At 42.8% G+C, this 21,664-nt stretch overlaps 1 protein-coding gene and 1 long non-coding RNA gene across 3 annotated transcripts; one reads left to right on the top strand and one right to left on the bottom strand.

Annotated features, from left to right (window-relative positions):
* The first annotated feature begins 959 nt into the window (after positions 1-959).
* Positions 960-21,117, top strand: pum1 (pumilio RNA-binding family member 1). 2 transcript variants are annotated; one of them, XM_028423892.1, is made up of 23 exons: positions 960-1,102; positions 4,087-4,259; positions 5,583-5,705; positions 5,970-6,038; positions 6,807-6,909; positions 8,967-9,160; positions 9,436-9,608; positions 9,715-9,976; positions 10,086-10,179; positions 11,664-11,762; positions 11,903-12,045; positions 12,396-12,534; positions 12,635-12,769; positions 13,116-13,415; positions 13,551-13,793; positions 14,902-15,172; positions 16,387-16,516; positions 16,653-16,787; positions 17,492-17,629; positions 18,251-18,376; positions 18,585-18,706; positions 18,883-19,075; positions 19,372-21,117. In XM_028423892.1, the coding sequence occupies exons 2-23, from the start codon at positions 4,098-4,100 to the stop codon at positions 19,501-19,503; spliced, it is 3,486 nt and encodes a 1,161-aa protein (XP_028279693.1). In that variant the 5' UTR covers positions 960-1,102; positions 4,087-4,097; the 3' UTR covers positions 19,504-21,117. The 2 variants fall into 2 exon arrangements, with proteins under 2 accessions (XP_028279693.1, XP_028279684.1); XM_028423883.1 differs by having other exon boundaries at positions 6,804-6,909.
* Positions 12,848-13,680, bottom strand: LOC114447626 (uncharacterized). Its single transcript, XR_003671853.1, has 2 exons — positions 13,535-13,680; positions 12,848-13,428 (listed from the first exon to the last, which is right to left on the bottom strand). It is a non-coding gene; the product is annotated as an uncharacterized LOC114447626 (long non-coding RNA).
* Positions 21,118-21,664: the final 547 nt, after the last annotated feature.

Genomic DNA, 21,664 nt, shown 5'->3' with positions numbered 1-21,664 from the left:
CTGAGAGTGCTGAAGGGTAAGACTTTAATGAACTGATTACATCACACTTACTCTGGCACCGAATGTGTTTAAAGGATTAAACTAATAATACTCTGTGGTAAGGTGATCATTACCAAAAATGGCAAAAGGATATTTAATGCTTGCAGTGCAAAAGAATGAGCAAATTTATTGGTATGAGAAAAGAAAAGATCTATGAAAAAACGTGGCCTTGATGTTATTTATAATGACATAAAAACACACCTACATATTATTTATAATTTATGCCTATTAGCTATAACTGGAAATAAAATGGGACGTTGCATATGCACTTTATAAATATAAGTCTGACTATAATTCTGGATGACTGGACCAGTCTTAAAAATGTTCATGTGATTACTACAGGGCAGCCATTATCTACTGTATCCGCATTACGTCATCCACACACCGGTTCAGTACAGTCTCACACTCCTGTCCGCAGCCTCGGAGTCGCCACTGGCACATTCCCAACAGGCCGCTGGAGTATTTTTGTTTTGCGGGTCCCACACTCCCTCCTGTTTTAAACACCGTCCACTTACATTCCGGAGGTGTAACGGAGCATCCATCCAGCAGCCACACACTCGCCTGGCTGTGTGTCGCAGCACGTTGCCATGGCTGCCAAGCACCCCGTTACCGGGGAGACCCAGCTACATTGCATGCAGTCCAACGCGACGAAGTCACAAAAGACAGCAAATGATAACAGCTAGTGGAGTCCGCGGTAAATACCATTCATAAATTTTAGAAAAACATGTTTATAGATTTTTGATTTTTGAAATTGGCAGTTTGTTTTAGAAAATGACTGCACAGCGAATGTCTGATGAAATAATGCTGTGCATGTGGTCAATGAATGAGGTCAAAAAAGAATTTATATTAAATACATCCAATAATACACCCATAACAAAGGGACCAGTCCGGTATGACCCTCCCCTCCCGCTTGGCGCAATGAACCGTACGCTCTCTCATCCCTTCCCGTCATGCAGCGCTCCTGCCTGCTCCTCCGTCGAGCCGCCATGTTGTCGGAGTGAAAGCCTGGGGGTGTCAGAGAGAAACTGGGGCCGAAATCCGCGACCATCCACCCTCTCCGCCGGTGAGTATTGTCTCATCCTTTGTCGCGGTAGCGCGAAACATCAGTTATTCACCCATCGGTGCGGGTATTATCACTGTGGCGGCTCCGAGAGGGGCTAAACGGGAACATTTAGTGAGGCTCAAGCGGCTGCCTCCCTTTCTGCTGCCTGCCTCCTTCCTCCTGTTGTGTCGGTCTTCCGCTCCAGACAGCTCTCGGGCCTTTGTTAGCATCCGCGTCACCGGGACCTGTGGGGCTGCAGGCTCGGCAGACAGATGGAGCCCTCCAGGTGTTTGTTAATAACACTATAATGATGTAAAGTGGCTGCTGCTAATGTTAAAAACAATGCGCGAAGCTCATGTTTGTCACCGGTTCTCCCGGGCTGAGCTTGTGTAGGGAGGCCGTGTTATTGTTGGTAGACATGGGCAGTGAAACCTCCATAACCGATCCAAGTCTGGCGTGAGTGAACGCGGATGCATGAAAAGGAAAAACCAGGTAATTGTCACGATAATTTTCAAAAAGCACCTACACGTTGTCTTTCGTTTTGATGTGTCATGTCTGCCAACAGAGAAATGTTGGTCTGTGTTAAGACACATAACGCTATCTACAGCTAGCTGCAGGTTGTCTGCTCGTATTGTCACACCCCTGACTGTGCCCGGTATGCGGTGGATTGATCCCCCGGTATTGAATGATTAACCCAGTTAGACTATGGAACCAGTGTGCCTGTTTCCGGGTGCTTAGTTAAACTTGTAGCATACCGAGCCTTGTGCGCTCCTCTTTGGGGAATGGCCGTACGGCGGTGGATTTCCGGGTGTTTCTCGGTCTCATTTTGAGCAGTAGCAAAGCAATAAAGAGCTAACATATCATTGTTGCAGAATTAAGAATGGAGCAGGAACACAAAGACAATGGTGTCTGCATGTGTTGATGATCAGTTGGCCAGCTGGTTTGTTTTGATCTTTTGGGACTGTTAAGCTGGGCAGCTCGTGGTTTTGTCTTTGTGGAGGGGGTGTGTTGCACGGTGGTTTCAGCAGACTCTCAGCAGACTCTGAGAAGGCTACATGTGTTTAGAGATTCATACTGTCAGTCTCTGGTGAAGGTAATTATTGTATATAGCCGGGTGTAAAGAGAACTGCTTGTAATTTCCTCATGGCCTGTAGGGACACTAATGTGAAACTGCTAATTTTAACAGAGATTAGAGCTCGTTGGGCAAGGAGAAGGTTGTAAAATACAAATTATATCCTTCCAACTGCTAAAAAACCACACATGCTATTAAGCTAAATGTTGCCCACCACCGCAGAGTTGAGTCCATATTACTTGAGCTTATCACTGTATGCTATCTGGTATTCACTTTTAACCCAGGTTAAGTAACAAAGACCCCCTGACCTTTTCAAAGTAAGGCCTGCAAGTTTATTTCTGTGTTATGACAAATAAGAGAATTAAACTTTCCTGTACACACACATTCAGATTGACAGACTCTTTCAATTGTTGCATTTACACAACATACTTGGAACAAACAATCTGAGAGAAAAAGGCTGTAATTTACGATGTTTTAATCTTCTCTATGACAATTATAATAATTGATTGAGATGACAACACATGATTTAAAAAAAAGAACTTTATAAGTGTCATAATGGTAGTATTTATTGCTCCCCTGTTAGATAAGTGTACCTAATTAGTGATAGTTGTTTACTCTTGTGATGGTATTACATCATATGTAATCATGTGAACTTCTATGGCAGGTAAGAGTGATTCTCAGCTATGCTCCACCTAAAGTCACACTTGTGCATGGTTTCATAACACATTTCTGCAATAGAACATCTTGAACCAAGTGGGGTAACCACTAAGTGAGTATGTGCAGACACATACTCGCTTAGAGATGTGTGTCCAAATACAAATAGGGATGAGTAGTTTTATTTTACTTATTTTTTTGGTCCATTCAAATCCAGAGGTGAGGTAAAGTTTACACTATTCTGTGCTGCTACTGCTAGAGGGTGGTTATGTCACCCACTGCCTGTGCTGGCTTGTAAAGGGATTTTCTGGTTTATATCTGGGCACTCTTGTCAATAATCATGGCATCAGTCTGTAAGCAGGTCTGCCTCTACAGGCATTTCTACTATCCACCAGTGCACTAACACAGGGATTCTCAGATGGCACACAATTCTTTGAGGGAGGTTGCTACAACAAGAGGAAAAGATGAGGCATTGTGCAGAAATGTGGAAAATCCTCCTTTGTGTTTTAATAAGATATTTCCTGTACATTACCTTGCTGGGTTGCCAGGGGCGTAGAGTGTGTTTTTGCCTATATCTAGGAGCAGACTGCAGTACGTGTGTTAAAGGTTATTGGGCCATGTTAATCACAGTTTGCATGATAATATGTCAGCCATTACAACAACCGTTCTTTCTTATGTGTGTCTGATGTAATAAGATGCTTACTAAACACTGAACTCTAAACCATTTGGAACATTAATATGACCTTATATTAAGGTTGAACAACTTGGATCATAGTTTGTCTAGTAGTAATTTGAGTGATGAGAACTTTGTACAGTGATATCAAACATGCTGTAGTAATGTCAGTGTGAGTGATGAAAGTGGGGTATTAACTATACTACTTCTGCACCAATTCATAGATTTGTTGTGGTCAGTGCAACAACGCTGCAGTAAAATCTGTAACTAGAAGGTTGAACAGACAGGTGTGGATTCAGTCGGGTGGTCATTTTGTGGGCTGTAATTTGTGGTACTGTTTAAGCATAACTGCATTGTGTTGGTCTGGATTCAGTACAGTATAAATGAAAAATATTTCAGTGTTCATAATAGGTTTGTTCTAGGTGAGGTAGTTATTATTTTTATGAAGGTCCACCTGATAAAGAGGCACCTGTCCTTATGATCAGTATGGTCTCAATCCTTAATAAATATTCATTTGATCAGAGCTTATAGTATAAACTTATTCTGTATATTAAACCACGAGGCCATGGCTTACCTGTGACAGATGTACTCTTTTTCTCTGTACAGGCTGTGGTGGAATGAGCAGTGTGTGTGTGTTGAAGAGGAAAGCAGTGCTCTGGCAGGATTCATTCAGCCCCCACCATAGAAGTACATCTCCCAGCATGCCCGTGGTGCTGAGCAGCGGAGGACATGCCCCTCCAACTGGGCAGACCCCTCAGGCCACACCCCCCAGCCAGCAGGTAAGAACCACCACCTTAACTCTGTTTTAATGAATAAAAGAAAAAAGAAATGATTTCCAAAGAATTAACACTCCAGAAAACACATGTTGATACAAGCAAGCCTGATCTGTTTGCTTGCCACTGGACCTGCCAAAAAATACTTTGTCTCCTGTACAAGATTATGCAAAATTAATTTAAGTCATCTTTTTATATCTGTCATTTAGAGTATCATTTATTATTGTATTTTTTGTATTTGCAGATTAGACAGATCAGTTGCTCATTTGACAAAAATGAATCGATAGCTGCTTTATTGTTGAAGTCATTTACGTAGAGAAACCATGAAACATTTTGTGTCTGTCGTAGATGTTCAGGTTATTACCTACCAAAGGCCAGGTCAGACATATTATTTCATAGACATTGTATAGAGAAAAATGAATTAAATGACAGCTGTGAGTTAGTTTTTGTGTTGTCTCCTTGTCTTTGTATCCTTGGAAGTGTATTTTCTGTTAAGCAGGATAGCTGTTAGTCTGGTAGCTGGTAGTGAGTCAGCCTGGCCACACTGCTGGAAAGGGCATAAAAATAATCTTAAGTGTCCTCTGCTTGTTAACAGGTAAGTTGTTCAGCAGTCTAAAAGTGTTGTGCACAGTTCTGAGTCCTCTCTGTTCTGTATTTGGTCTGAACAAGTCAAATTAAACAGTAGCTGTAGAACAAACAAACCATTTTAAGGTATCTAGTATCCTATCTAGTAACTTTCTTCATGATAACAAGGTTGGCATTTTTCATGAGTAATCCTAGGAAATACAATTTGGGCTTTCTGATAAGCAACCATCTAGTCAGACATCTTGGTAATGTGTCGCCCTGCATGCATTGCATGTACTACAAATGACTAAGCCCAGCTGTTTCCAGTACACTTTGACTGTTGATTCTTTGATGGCAATGTCTTCTGGGGAATTTTGTGTTTACCCCCAAAATGAGTAAGAGAGGAAGTCAACTTCAGGCTTTGCTGGTGAAGAGAAATCCTGCCTCCTGTTTAGATGTGTTTAAGCATTAGACCAGAGGATGTTACTGAAAATGGCCTAAACTGCCATAGTGTTAAAAAAAAAAACATTTTGAGGAAGCCAATATTTGAAAATACATATGACAGGTTAATGTTCCCTATTCTATGAGGTTATATGGTGAAATTCCTATATTTAATATATCTTGTTATAAACAGATCCGTAAAATACTGGCTGATCATTTAAATCTCGTCTTCACCTGCATTCCTCTGGGTTGCCAGCGCTCTCTGGTTGTTGCTATAACCAGTAATTTTAGGGTAATAAGCAATTGTGCGCTTGTTTCTCTAAGGGTGTGGCGGGTGCTGGACGTTCCCAGGATGATGCCATGGTAGACTACTTCTTCCAGCGGCAGCATGGCGAACAGCCCGGCAAACATCGCTGGCCCACTGGAGACAACATCCATGACAGCCAGGTGTGTGAGGCATACTAAAATCTGACTTTGCTTACAGTTGTGTTTACAGAATACCATTGTTAGTAACCTGAATGAATGTGGAAGATGCTGTTTCCATTAATGGCTGATGCTGTGAGCAGAATGCAGCCAGCTTTATTCATTAATTTAATGTCTGAGGCAAATCATTCATTAAAGAAATTGCTAATTAACTTTGGTAATAAATGTATATTTTATACGTTAATTAGTAAGAGAGCATTAAAATATGATTCTTTGAAATGTCTGCAGGTGCGGTCTATGGATGAGCTGAACCATGACTTCCAGGCTCTTGCTCTAGAGGGACGGGCCATGGGGGAGGTGAGATGAGGGGTTTATAGTGGGAGACATGTCTCTACAACAAGGTGGAAATTAAGAAGTGTGATTTTTTTTTTGATTTTTTTTTAAAAGGTGAAATGAACTGGCTTTGACATGGTCAGATTTAACATGTCTACACTTGGTGTTAAAATGGCTGCACTGTATTTTCTAGCGTAAGATACAAAGAAAGTAAAACTGGAATAACAGGATATCTATAAAAAAATCTCAGTAGACCTTAGAGCCATTGTTTTCCTCATATGAATAGCAGTGAGAGATGAGATTGAAAAGAGATGCTTTTTAATTTAGGCTGGTTGGACTTCCTCTTGGTATTTCTTGAACACAGTCTGCACTAAATCTGTTGGTGTTGGGACAGTGCCTACTGCTAGTTTTGGCAGGTTTTATAGTGCTTATGAATATTGGTTTGTGTTTCATGTTTGTTCAGTATTGTTTTGCTACAGACCACATGCTTGTAAGAGTTTATGACCTGCTGATAAGGTACAAATATTCAATCCACATAGGTTAGAAACTGTTCTTGATTTATCTAGTTAGAATGCTCTGTACTTATTTGTTTAGAGTTCAGTCAAGGGTCACAGTACTTCTGGAAATTGCACTGCAGTACTTACTGCTTGACACCAACAATGCTGACAGCATAGAAGGAAAGGCTATTTATACTAGTATATACATTTTATTTTGGTTATTCTTACTTATAACCAGTGTAACCTAGTCTTTCCCTTACCATGTGTCTACTGCTGTCTTGTGTCCTTGTAGCAGTTGCTTACTGGTAAGAAGTTCTGGGAGACAGATGACTCTGGGAAGGACGGACCAAAAGGGATCTTCCTGGACCAGTGGAGGGACAGTGCATGGGGTGCTTCAGGTACAAGACACCAGTCTGAGATATAGTTGGTGGCAAACGTCAGGCTCTGATGAATGCAGGAACTTTGGGAAACATTTTTTTTTTGGAGTTGGAAATAGAATATATTTAGATTCCTGCCAGAATCAAAAGCTGACGTCAAAGTGAAATCACTCATGTTCTTCTTACTGATGATGAGATTCCTGCTGTATCAGATCCATGTAGTGTTGTTATTTCTGTAGACATGATGCCTAAAGAAATATCCTTTCATTTTAGAGGCAGTCTGCTTGGCATCAGTTCACTCTGTGGAAACATTGACATCTAACAGCTTATTTGTGGAGTGCAAAGCTTCTGGTGGTAGTTTAAACATCAGATTGGGCAATATGTTTTTTTCAGTTTTATAAATGAATGAATGAATGAATGAAATATAACACATCATTTGTAGTGTAGTAGGACTCATACTGTACAGACAGAAAAGAAAGGGCAATCTGGTTAAAGGACCATGTGTTTGTGGTTGTTTGAATAATGATCTGAATCACAAGTCTTGCCACAAAATTTGTTAAACACGTGATTAGTTGATCAAATTTACTTCACTAAACTTCATTTGTTGCAAACTAGCCTAAACTGTCCCATACTGTTGCAGCTGATCAGCAGTCACTGCACCATGACACACATCTCAGGGCTCTAGACTAATTTTTTGCACTGGTTGCACTGGTGCACCTAACTTTTTTTCTTATGTGCACCGGCACAAAATTTAGGTGCAACGCATCACACTTAACAACGCAGTTTGTTTGTGACTTAAATAAATTATTAAAATCATATGATTGAGATATATATTTTGTTTTCTTCAGTGTGTTTCTAATGTAGCTACAGTATTCTCTTCTCTCATCTTCCTCACCTCTTCCTCTCTGCCTCTGTGTCTCCTCTTTCTAAAGCTGAGCTTTTCATTCTGTCTGTTACAGTTTTAGCTGTATGCAGATATCATACTGGCAGACAATGGTCCACTGTAGCAGGATTATAACAATACTACTACTAAATAGGCGTTCATCATGTAATCATGTACTATAACTCCTTAAAACCAGCTGACTGCTGTCAGTCAGAGTGAATCAGCCTTCATGGATGGAACCACGCAGGTCAGATAACACATGTCTGTCGAACCTGTTGTTCAGTCTATTATAATGCTACGAGCACGTCACGCCCACTCCCTGAACATTACCGCCTCATTATCATCCGTCATTCAGGTCAACAGCAAATTAGCAAAACTTAGCAAAAAAAAAAGTAGCAACAAATCCTGCTCCTCCGCTGCATGTTCACCTAAAATGCGGTTTCTGCTGTTCAGCAGTGAAACGTCTTTAATACCTGTCTGTCCCGGTGCAGCGGGAGGGCTGTATGAGTTCTGCACACACGTTTCAAAAAGTCCGGACCGAAACAAACTTTGTTCTTGTCACCTCAGGAACACAAACAAATCTCTCTGTTCTCGTGGAGTAAGGAACAAGCTTTATCACACAGCATCAGCTCTGCGCAGCATATGTCCGTGTTTCCAGCGGTCTCGGTCTGACTGCAGCAGACACGGTTTCAAACACACATACACACGGGGGTCCCACCCTTCACCGTCTCTGATTCGTTCAGACCAGATATGAGCCTGATGTGTGTCTGTTGTTGGACCACAGGGAGACTTTTAAGAGTCGTGGAGAATGTATCTCCCTCTAAGAGCTGGTCGCACCGGTGCGACATCTGATATTTTTTGGTTGCACCATTGAGAAATTAGGTCGCACTCTAGAGCCCGGCATCTATATGATTCCTCTCATAAGCATTCCCTGAAATAATGACACAACTATAAGAAGTAGTTGGATGATTGTCACCCTTTGATCAAAATCTCTTCGAACAGTTCTTCTCAGTAAAACCTTGATGTTATTTGCAACTCTGTAACAGCTAAATATGCAGTTACAGCTCAGTCTGATAATTTAAGTGTTAGGAAGAAGTTTGCAGCAGTATAGTCCTGTTAATGATGCTTCTGTCACTTTTTGTGGGGTGACTGTTCCCCTGTGCACACACAACAGTTTCTGTTCCTCTTCTGACAGATCATTCAGTGTCTCAGCCAATCATGGTGTCCCGTCGGCCAGGGCAGGGTTTCCATGGTGGTAGTGAAGTCGGTGTGGGTTCGGTGATGTCACCGCGGTCTGAGAGTGGAGGGCTGGGTGTTAGCATGGTAGAATACGTTTTGTCTTCCTCACCGGCTGACAAACTGGACTCCTGCCTCCGGAAAGGACCCTATGTAAGTATTTTCCTTCACCGCTCATAAACTTTTCCTCTAGATTGTTTTCCTAATCATTATAATTGTAGTTTTTTAATGTAATGACAAAAATTGTAGTAGTCAGTCAGTCATTGTAGTAGTTATGTAGTCATAACCAACACAACCTGTCCATCATTATATCCTGCTGTGTATACTCTTTCAGCCTGATGTCCCTCACCTTGTCTGTGTCAGCTTGTCATTCCTGTGTCTTTCTGTTTTTCACTGGTTGTATTTCTTGTGTTCTCTTTATGACACAGGGGCAGAGGGATGGAGAAGTGGAGGAAGAGAAGCGGGAGAAGCCAAAGACAACATTTGAGGGAGAAAAACTAAAAGAGTTAACAGAGGTTGAATCTGACGTCATTAACGACGTCATCAACCCTAATGGGCTGCCTGTACAGAACGGCCTCGACGTCGACGTCAAAGAGTTTGGGTAGGAATCGATGTGACACAAACTCACACCTTGATAGAAAAAAAACGGTTGTTACTCTACAGGCACAGATGTAAACTTAACATCTACTCCCTTTGTGTCACTGCAGTCGTCCACCAGGCAACATGCCACCCCCTGGCCCAGAGGGTGACCTGCTGGGAGGTCCTGGGGTGGGAGCTGAGGGCTTGACACCCCTAGGAGGTGGTGGAGGCCCCAAACCTCCTGAGGACTTCTCTGGAGTGGAACAAGGTGGTGTTACCATGGACCCCATGGAGTCCGTGATGGAGCCGCTTCAGTTTGACTACAACTCTCAGATGCCCATGGACTCTGCGCCCACTGTGGGCTTGTTCGACTACACTAACCAGCAGCAGGTAAAGCCTAGAGGCAGAGGAAGGCCACAGATTCATTCTTTGTTGAGTCTCTCAGGCTTTGCTCAGCTGACATTAAAATGTGTTGCACCTCTCCTTGTGCTTTTCGCAGCTGTTTCAGAGAAACAATGCCCTAGCAGTGCAGCAGTTAACAGCAGCCCAGCAACAGCAGTATGCACTGGCAGCAGCACAGCAGCCTCACATTGGTAAGTGTGTGTGTAGATTAAGATTAAGAATTACTTGACTAATCCCCATAAGGAAATTGTGTTGTAGTACCAGCAGCATACATCAAAAACAGTCAAAGAACAATAAATACAGTATATACAGGAAAAACTCTTACGTACATACACACACATAGCAGCAGACACATCAACATAAATACACAGTTAATGAAGTTTGAAGTGCACCTGAGATTCAGAGTTAGTCCGGATCAGTTATAAGAGGGTGAGAGGGATTGTTCATGATTGACAGCAGTTTTGACAGCATTATGTCCCTCCCCACTACCTCCTGGCTGGCAAGTTTAAACCCGACAATAGACCCCACGTTTTTAATGATTTTGCCCAGTCTGTTTGCATCCTTTGTAATGCCAGCTCCCCAGCACAACACAGCAAAGAATATTGTTACGTGTTACTTGGGATGCATTTTGTCTTTTGTTTCTCCCTGCCAGTGTGCTGTTAACAGTCAGGAATTTTAAGCATGACCTCTGAGCCCATCTCCACCCACTGCAGCGTGGATGTGTGGAGCAGGAGGTCACCAGTTAGGTGCCAGGCTTAACATTTGTTTGCTCCTCTCTGTTCTCACATTCACTTGAAAATTCCCCAATTAAGCTGTTCTAATTTTCATTTTTCAGTTTCTATTGTAAGACAAAATAAGTATGATTTGGTATCTGAAACAGAAATTAAGACATTTTAACACACCAGCTGTCTTTTCTAACGCACACAGCCTTATTTTTATAACCAGGATGTCAGCTGACAAATATCACCATACACATAAGTTAAAGACAAGATAAGTTAACAGCTGTTCTATTACCTGTATATGTAAATGAATCATTCAAATAGGACAGCTCAAAACAGTGGCTGTCTTATTGTTTCTGACACGCGACACAGAGCCTCTGCTGTATGTCAGAGCTCTTGATGCCAGTGCTGTCCAAGTATAAGTTGGGCGATTTACATCTGATTGTAAAATGGAAAATCAGAATAATTTCAAACAGAAGATGGCCTGTAGAACTTTGTTAAAACCACAAAACTCTCATTTAAAAATTAAATAAATGTCAGTTCTGTCATCACAAATCATTCTTTGAAGAGTTTGAAGTCAGTTTTAATGAAAACTGACCTGGATGACTGAGAATCTTCATTGACACACCATCAGAAATAATGTTTCACACAGTAGTCACTTGAAGTGCACAGCTCAAACATTACATTTTGGTGTGCAGTACCTCCTTATTTATTATAACCCACACTGAGCTCCACAACTGCTGGATTGGGGGGGCTTGTAATTTTGTCTCCAACTGTGTCCAACAAAGGAAATATTGGAGTCTTATTCCGAAAGTATGGTTTTTATATATATAAGTAGCTGTACTCTTAAACATTGATTTGTTTGCTGTGTTGAAGCTCCTGGATGCTTTGAATGTGTTTCCTGTATTATGTAGTACTTGGCCCTGGTTTACTCTTTTCCTCAATGTGTTTTCCAGGTTTGGCCCCAGCGTTTGTACCCAATCCTTACATCATCAGTGCTGCACCACCAGGCACAGACCCCTATGCAGCAGGACTAGCAGCAGCAGCTACACTCGGTGAGACATGCACATCTAATGCAGACCACAGACCAGTTTAGATTCTGTTTGGTTGAACTCATTTTTCCACTGTTGACTACTGCCATAAACAAACACAGTTGTCCTATTTAACAAGTATTATGTGTATTTGTTGCATCTAGGTCCAGCAGTGATGCCTCCCCAGTACTATGGTGTGACCCCCTGGGGGGTCTATCCAGCCAACCTTTTCCAGCAGCAGGCAGCTGCAGCCAACAATTCGGCCAATCAGCAGGCGGCAAGCCAGGGCCAGCAAAACCAACAGCAGGTCAGTCGGCTACCTTCCAAAAAAAGTGACTCGCTGATCAAGATATTACCCTCAGAGTGCTTATATGCCAGTTGAAATGTGCACGCACTCATACTGCAGCTCTGCAGCCATACATGTCTAAAGATGTCTAAATTCAATTAGCAGAAAATGTTTAATCTTATTGCTGCTTGTTATTTACACGTGACCTCATCCTTGCTATTTATGATGTGCTTTTATGTGTGTGGGCATTCTAGTAGTAGTATTCGATATCTGCAGCATGACAAGGCTCCACTCCTTTGCAGGACATTTGTGTATGCATTTGCTTAATGAATAAGGCAATTCAAATACTTGTTTTTCATACTTTTGTAAAGGTGATGCGTGCCGGAGGTAACCAGAGACCTTTGACCCCCAGCCAAGGTCAGCAGGGTCAGCAGAATGACCAGCTGGTTGCAGCAGCAGCAGTCAACTCAGCCCTTGCCTTTGGCCAAGGATTAGCTGCAGGAGTCCCTGGTGAGCACAAATGCAGTTAAATGTACTCATGCAAAAGGTAGGCTTCTAAAACAATTTCAGGTACATTCTAAATATTAATTTGTCACTCTCACTTTCTCAGGGTACCCAGTCTTGGCACCTGCAGCATACTATGATCAGACAGGGGCCCTGGTGGTTAACACCGGAGCCAGGAGTGGCCCTGTCCGCCTAATGGCCCCTGCCTCTGTCATCATATCTCCTTCTGCAGCACAAGCAGGTAACATAGGCCTGTCTGTCTTATTCACCGTAGCACAGAGAAGACTGCCATGTACACAAAACACCAGATCACACATTGTGGCCTTTAAAATGTTCCATTCAACTAGAGCTTGCAATTATGACATTATGAGACTGTACGTTCAAAGCTTGGGTTAAATTTGTACAAGCAGTTCCCAAGAGCTTGTGTTGTTCACTATCAGAGAAATTTCAGAAACATCAAAATCAGAGCTATTGTAAAGCACTGCAAAACATAATTTAAACTTCATTGATGCAACATGATTGACTCAGAGGTTTGAAAGAAAGACTTTTAAAATCAATCTTTCCTCTGCTCCTTGCTCTTCATTCAGTTGCAGCAGCAGCAGCCTCTGCAGGTGGTGCCAACGGAGGTCTTGGTGGAGGGGCTAACGGTCCATTTCGTGCCATGACATCCCAGCAGCCTCAGCAGCAGGGTGGCCCTGGTGGCGCACTGGGAGGAAGCTCCTTCTATGGATCCTCGTCCCTCAGCTCCTCCTCCCAAAGCTCCTCTCTCTTCTCACAGGGCTCTGCCCAGCCCGGGCCAGGATCTGCCTCTCTGGGCTTTAGCCAGCCTGCCTCATCCTCCCTCGGTGCCACTCTTGGAGCCACGCTGGGAGGCTTTGGCACTGCAGGTAGAGTCCCACCCTTTGCACATGATTCAGTTTTGTTGATTTTAAATGAACTGTAAGCATCTTGCCATGAAATGTAGCTGTGAGCACCATTCCTGTAGAGACCTTGTTTAAATTCCTACCTTTGTCTCCATCTAGTGGCTAATTCAAGTGGTGGCAGTGGTTCCAGACGGGACTCTCTGACAGGCAACAGTGAGCTGTACAAACGCACACCCTCCAGCCTCACCCCTATTGGACACGGAGGCTTCTATAATGGCACCTTGGGCTTTAGTCCATCTCCTGGCCCTGTGGGCATGCCTCTACCTAACCAAGGCCCCTCCCATTCCCTCACACCCCCACCTTCTCTGTCCAATCACAGTTCCTCATCCAACCTCAATCTTGGTAAGCATTTGACCTTTGTTCTTGTAGTTTATTTGAGTCTCGTTTGGTGTTTTAAAATTGGCTTTGATTATTTTTGTCTCTGTGATAACTTGGTATATACATAATCATACTTGACAATATTCAGGGTTTATATATTGTGGACATTTAAAATGTGAATATAGCGTAGATCAGAGCTTTTACTGGTGTTCAGTGAAGATCTTAAAACCAAAGCACTAAAATGTGACAGCACACTTGTAAGGCTGGAGTTAATTACTGAGTCTTGCATTGCGTCCTCTGTGTTTTTCATGATTGACAGTTGGCAGAGTGAAATGTAATTCAGTCAATCAACTTACGTCTGAGGGGACGACAATCAAACACACTGACAGCCAAGCTGTGGCTTCATTATGACTGTAATGGAGTACCCAGCTGTGGCAATTTTCATGTGTTAGGTGTCATGATGCACACATACTGCTGTAAATGGCGTCTTTTGACATCGGCACCGATATCCTCAAATAGTGTGTTTTGGGTTTCTGCTCACACACACACACATACACATCAATCGAACCTAAAACTAGTTTTAGGTGTTTAATACCCCGTTCACACTGGGGAAATAAATCTGGTTAAGCGGGATTAGGGCGGCATCCAGATGTTTTTTTTCTGAGTGTAAACACCTAGAATCCGGCTGTATCCAGTTTGATTTCAATCAAACTGGAATGTGAATGCAAATGTGGCTAGCGAATCCAGCTAGCAGCGTGATACTTCCGGTTAGCGACACGCAGCCTGAACGGACTCTGTATATTACGAGGCGCCACATAGTGGTTTGGAGGACCGCAAAACAAGCTGGATTAAGCTGGATTGAGTGCGGACACACTTGTGTGATAGCCAGATTCACACAAGTGAATAGGTCTGAACATATCCAGCTTAAAGACTATTCAGATACACTGGATCCTACTCTAGCTGGAATGATTTTCTCCAGTGTGAACGGGGCCTAATTGAATATTAGAAAGTGGACATTGGCTTGATACTTTAGGCAGTGCTGCCATCCACTGCCGTGTTTCTGTGCTGCAGAATGTAAATTTAATTTTTATGGCACAAATTTTCAGTACTGCTTTTCTCCCTGACTTCTCAGGAGGCCTGACCAATGGCAGTGGGCGTTTCATCTCCGCTGCTCCAGGAGCAGAGGCCAAGTACCGCAGTGCTGCCAGCTCAGGCTCCTCCCTCTTCTCACCCAGCAGCCAGCTGTTCCCATCATCACGGCTACGCTATGGCATGTCGGACGTAATGCCGTCAGGCCGCAGCCGCCTGCTGGAAGACTTCAGGAACAACCGCTACCCCAACCTCCAACTCAGAGACATTGCTGGCCACATCATGGAGTTCAGCCAGGACCAGCACGGCAGCAGGTGTGCATGAATCTAAAATATTACAAAGGATAATGAAAATCTGTCACATTACATTATAGAGCCTTTCATATTGAGTCAGTGACCAGCCCAATGAAGTTAGTCTAGTAGAATTTGACACAGTGTATGATGGCTCTAATGAAGGGTAGGTTGCAGTTCAACATCACATTGCACAAGAAATAACAGCCTAGAAGAACCAAATCTAAAACTGCATCAGATTATTTGTTTGATTACATTGTTGTTGATATTCCCTTGCTTCACTGATGTAGGTCTATAATGGGCCAAACATTTTAAAACAGTGTTGGGACTTTAAGGCAGTACTGGAAAACAACACTGGTCCATGGTTTGATCAAAGTTCATGTTTAATTTTTGGTCAACCAGATAACTGCACAGGGTAGGTTCATCGTGTCCTATGCGTCACAGTCTGTACTTTTTATGCTGGTACAGACACTGAAAAGTGTTGGGGGTGTAAACAGATAAAATGTGGAATTAGTGTTTCAGGCACTGGCTCCTGTTTTAAACTGTCATTTTATTTTATTTTCAAATTTAAGCTCGTATATCTCACATTTTATTGATAACATTACAAACTTACATTGACTAATATTACAGCTCTTGATCTGTTACCATCTCTGCCTCATTCGGTGATAGAATCCAGAGACATGCTAATTTAGGGGCCAGGGGGCCTTGGAGACTTCCAGGGTCCTGGTTTCTGGGTCTGATGGTGTTGAACTAGTCGTGTCTCACATGCACAGTTTTCCACTGATCTGATCTATTAATACACCGAGATGTCCAGTCTGCACATTCCAGACATTTTCTGTCCTCAGTCTCTCTCCTTGTTATCTCAGCGACGCCTGGCATCCATCACTCCTTCAACTCCCTCTTTATGCTTTCTCCACTCTGAATTTCATCTCCCTGTGTCGCATGGTTCCCCAGGTTAACGATATAGAAGCAGTTCTTTCTCTCTCTCTGGTTTTGTACATCTGTCTCACTTTATTGCTCTGTTGCTCTCTAATGTGTTTGTTTTTGTTTTTCGTCTTCAATTTCATCCAAACTTTTTAAATCCTTTTTATGTGCTAAGTGAATTTTTGGAGAGCTGTCTGTGTGCTTTTCTGTGAGGCTTTTGCAAATTGCCAAAGCAAAGAAAGGTGAAGGATTGAAGAATGTGATTTAAAAGATGTCTGTGGTCAATTTAACTGTCATCCTTTTTTGTTTTTAAGATTCATCCAGTTAAAATTGGAGCGAGCGAGTTCAGCAGAGCGCCAGCTTGTCTTCAGTGAGATACTACAGGCAGCCTACCAGCTCATGGTGGATGTCTTTGGAAATTATGTCATCCAGAAGTTCTTTGAGGTATGTGCAAGTAGCTTATGGAAGATTCTTGACATATTGCCATAAGTGCTTTGCAGTCTGTGTAATATGTGGTTGGTGTAATGTTACTGTGAAAAGATTTGAAAGGGGTTACAGGCTATGTTTTTGTGTGCTTTAGTTTGGCAGCCTGGACCAAAAGCTGGCTCTGGCAGAGAGGATCAGAGGTCATGTTCTGTCTCTGGCCCTGCAGATGTACGGCTGCAGGGTCATTCAGAAAGCTCTGGAGTTCATCCCCTCAGATCAGCAGGTCATTGTAAGTACACTCACTTGACTGTGTGTATGTGTAAACAAGGGAACAGACTGTGCTTTTGCACTAAAGTGACCTTAATTACCTATCCTCTCATAACCATGCTGATATTTGTTTTTTACTGAGAAGAAAAAAAACAAATTATTCCAGTGTCCCCATTTCAAAGCACATCTGCAGTCCAAGCACTCATAATTCAGTTGAGAATGAGAATGCATTCCTCGCAGATGACATTTATTTATACTGCAGAATGCTGCATCGATGAAGAAGTGCGCTCCTCACGCTGAAATGGCATTTTTCATCCACATTATGGGTTTATGTTGGAGCTGCATTGTGTAACAGCAGGCTTCTTGCACATACTCTATCATCAAACATGAATGAGGCTAATGATAGCACAGTTTGTATGCAGATGTTGAACTGCAGGTGTTCAGATAAATCTAGATGAAAAACAACAGGAAACTATTTTGCTTAAATTTGGTGTTTTATGGGAAAAGGTATTGTGGGTGTGCGACAGAGGGAATGTTATTAATCATTTCTTAATGGACTCCAGTAGATTTCTCCGGGGTATCTGTTAGAGGCCCAGTGTTGCATGTTGGCCTGTGAGCCACGGTGGAAAATGGAGAGGTTGCAAAATGCCTTCAGGCAATATCGGATTTCTCACAAACAATTACATGTCCCTCTCCACATTCTGCTCTCTCTCCTCCTTCCTGCAGAGCGAGATGGTGCGCGAGCTGGACGGCCATGTGTTGAAGTGTGTAAAGGACCAGAACGGTAACCACGTGGTACAGAAGTGTATCGAATGTGTCCAGCCTCATGCACTGCACTTCATCATTGACGCCTTTAAGGGACAGGTGGGTCCCCTCTGCGCTTGCATCAAAATATTTCCACATTCAATCACTGAAGCCTGCCGGTGCTTGGCTGACAGCCACACACACATTCACTGTCACTGCCTTTAGGCAGAAAGCATATTGTCACTGCCAGAATATATAGACACACACACACACACACACTGTCCTTTGTAGGGACAGGGTATGTTGCCTTGGCAACAGAAATCTTAGCCCAGTGGCAAAAGCCATCTTCTACCCACTAGCTAAATGCTACATTAGCATAATGTGTTTAATTTTTGTGTGTTCATGCATGTTCCTTGTGTTAGTTATGTATGAAAGGTTTCACTTTTGTACTGACAGTAAGTCTGACAGAGGTGTGGGTGCTATGCATTTGCATATTGTGTAACTGCATGTTTTCCTATTTAGTGGTTGAGTTTTGTTTGTGTAGCTGAAAGCATGTCAGGAATTTGCTTTCACCTTTCCTGAAGGGGTGGGTGCGATGTGTGAACTAACGTAAGGTACTTTCTGCTCCACAAGAGACAACAGTTGGTGCATAGTTCACTTCACTGAGCTTGACTTGGTGTGTATTTGTGTGAAGAACAACTAAAAGGAATGTAAAAATGTAATATTGCACATCTCCCTCAGGTCTTTGCCCTCTCCACTCATCCTTATGGCTGCCGAGTCATCCAGCGCATTCTTGAACACTGCCTTCCTGAACAGACGCTGCCTATACTAGAGGAGCTCCATCAACACACAGAGCAGCTCGTGCAGGTAATACACAAATGTGCAAATATACACTCGCTGCTATCTCTGTTTAAGCACCATTTATGCTTTTCAGGATAATGACGCCTCCAGTTGGCTGTAATAAAGCTCATCTCAAAGCCTGCGGATTTCTGAAGTTGGCTGTGTTTGATGTGACGTCAGAGGCACCAGCTGTCGTCTTCACGTTTTAGTTAATGTGTCTCTATGTTTTATTTAGGACCAGTATGGCAACTATGTGATCCAGCACGTTTTGGAGCATGGCCGAGCTGAGGATAAGAGTAAAATAGTGGCTGAGATTAGAGGCAACGTACTGGGGCTCAGCCAGCACAAGTTTGCCAGGTAATTTCCACTTCCCCCCTTAACTTTTGTTTCTCTGCAAATGCAGCCTCATCTTTTAGCTGAACTTCGATTACTTTGGTTTTTTACTGTATGAAGAATCTTTATAATTATAGAGCTGCATTACGGGTATGGACTGTAACGCATTGTTAGTGACAAACACTACTTCTTTTCTGCAGTAACGTAGTGGAGAAGTGTGTGACCCACGCATCACGAGCAGAGCGGGCAGTACTGATAGATGAAGTGTGCAGCCTGACTGAGGGCCCCCACAGTGCCTTATACACCATGATGAAGGACCAGTACGCCAACTATGTGGTGCAGAAGATGATCGATGTGGCCGAGCCAACGCAGCGCAAAATCGTAATGCATAAGGTTAGTGGATGGGCGACAGTGGTCTTATGCTTTCCCCACTGTAATGCAAATAGAACCTCTTACCTATCAGTGGGGTAAAAAAGCCTGTCTCTGTCAACCCCACCTCCTCATCTCCCTGCATATCTTGTGATCTCTGGTCGCTGATTTAAATGGTTTCTCAAGCACCAGTGCAGAGGCTTACACTCACAGTTACATGGGTGTTTGTGCTAGGAAAATGTGTTTAGACAATTGAGGGAACAAAAGCGTATTGTGCGCACTGCCCTGTTTGTGTCTGACCTTTGTGTGTGTCTGTACAGATCCGGCCACACATTTCCACACTGAGGAAGTACACATATGGAAAACACATCCTGGCCAAGCTGGAGAAGTACTACATGAAGAACGGCGTTGATCTGGGTCCTCTCTGTGGCCCTCCTAATGGCATCATGTAACCTGGCAACTACCAAGCCTCCCTAAAAATCATGTCTACGTGACCTCCCTTCCCTCCTTTCAGCTTACCTTCCTCATGCTGTCATGTCTACCAGTCCCCCACCCTACTGTCCCTGTCTGCCCCTTCAGGCAGAATCATGTCCATTCCCCGCACCCCTTTCAAGTCCTGTTCACTGAGGATACGAAGTACCCCTCCTGCCACTGTTTCCATAACAACCTTTTGGGAGGAGCCTGTTGCTACAGGCAGCCTTAGTTTTTTGTCTGTTGCCGCCCTTCCCCCCACCTGAGCCCAGGCCTGCTGAACTGGGGGAAGGAGGGCAGGGAGCTGAGAAAGAGGTGAGACCTGATCCTCTCTTCCTTTTACTCCCTTGTTTTTGTCATTTGATTTATTTCTTTCTCTCTTAGTTTCTGATAAAAAACATAAATCATTTCACTTTTTTGCTACTGCTGCACACACAATCCTAGTGTCCCTCCTCCTCCCATCCTTTAGCTATTTACCACTATGAGATGGAATGAGTATTTAATTTGTCTTACGTCACAGAAACTTAGACAAATACACACACACACACGCCATCAGCTAACCAGCAGACAGATCATTTAGCATGGGAGATTCGTTTTCTGGTCTTGCTTCTATAAATATAACGTGTATACTTGGTGTAGACCTTTGCATATATATATAAATATATATATAAAACTTTGTAGTTTTTCTGGTTTTTGATGTTGAATCTGTATCTATAATGTATCCTAGTAGTGACCACATACTTCTGACTGTATAATTGTACATTTGTAAACCCTTGTAATGTAAAAGTGCTTTACCACCCTTTTTGGTATGAGAAGAAAAAAAAAAGGAAAAAAAACCTCACTCTGAAGAAAAAAAAAACCTGTGCATTTCAGTGTATATTCTCACCTCCTTGGTTGTGACATATGAGTTGTTGTATATTGTAAATTGTAATATCAAATTTTTGTTTTGAAAAGCCCTTTCTATACAGCGTAGTACTTGTACAAAGATTCGCCACGCTTGGTTTTATCTTGTCACTGCTTAACTTAAAGATCTCCCACTGACTCCCAATTGGACACGTTCTGTTAGACTTAGTGGTGTCTTCTGCTTTATGTTAAAAGATTTTTGTTTGTTTGACTTTTTGACCTTTTTTTAAGATCTTTTTATAGGAATGCTTTACCCAATGAAATGTGTCATGTGTATGGGTATGCTGGCTGGGTGGGAGAGAGAACTTTTACTCATTTAACCCCCTCTTCCCCCCCCCTCCCCCCTCCCCACAATTACCCATGCCTGTTTTCAGGGGTAAACCCATGGATTGTACAGAGGAGATTCTTCTTGTGTTTTTTTGGCATTTCTCTAGTGCTGTAAGTGCTGTATCATACTGTCCATGTCCTTTTGGGTGAGAGAGGCAGCCCGCCACAACGCGGTGTACATTTGGAGCAGCCTTGTGTATATTTACTACGAGCACACCTGTAACCATATGTGTATAGTTAACAGAACCTGTGTATGCTTATTGCCTGGGCAACTATTTTTTGTAACTCCTGTTGTAGATTGTCTCTAAACAATTGTGTGATCTTTATTTTGAAACCAAACTGAACAAAAAAAACTTTGAAAATTTGCCCGTCTCAAGTGCGTTTCCTTGTGTGTTTGTAGACGTTGTAGTTGAGTCATTGGGACGTGTGCTGTAGTGTGTCTCGTTATGTGAATGAATGTCTGCAGTGATGCATCTACACAGCGTGAGTCAGAGACAGGACCAGGGAGCTAGGTTTATAAATGTGGCAGATTAATGGGGCTGGCACCTTAACATGGCATAGCTCTGAGTGACAGCAAGCAAAGCTGAACAGTAATGACAGCGCCCAGTAAAGAACAAGTCAGTGTCTTATGTTTTCTCAGGATAATTGCGACCATGCCTGGGGGGGTGATGATGAATGCCTTATAAAAGGCTGCAGTGGTGAGCAGATTTCTGTCATAACAGTCTTCTGGTTGCATCGTTTCAGGAAGCTCAGACAAAATAAACCTGTTCTTACCTGTTCATACAGCTTTTGTTACCTTTGTGTGGATCTCGCTTTGAAAGATGAGTCAGGTTTGGTGTAACGCTAGATGCACTTGTTCAATAGCTTTGATTTCCTAAAAGGATTGAGGCAGCGTTGTGGAGAGTGTTTTTA

Source organism: Parambassis ranga, chromosome 2 (genome assembly GCF_900634625.1).
Source record: "Parambassis ranga chromosome 2, fParRan2.1, whole genome shotgun sequence".
Classification (NCBI taxonomy): domain Eukaryota; kingdom Metazoa; phylum Chordata; class Actinopteri; family Ambassidae; genus Parambassis; species Parambassis ranga.
The sequence above is the reverse complement of the archived record's forward strand: the minus strand, read 5'-3'. Positions and strand labels throughout refer to the sequence as shown.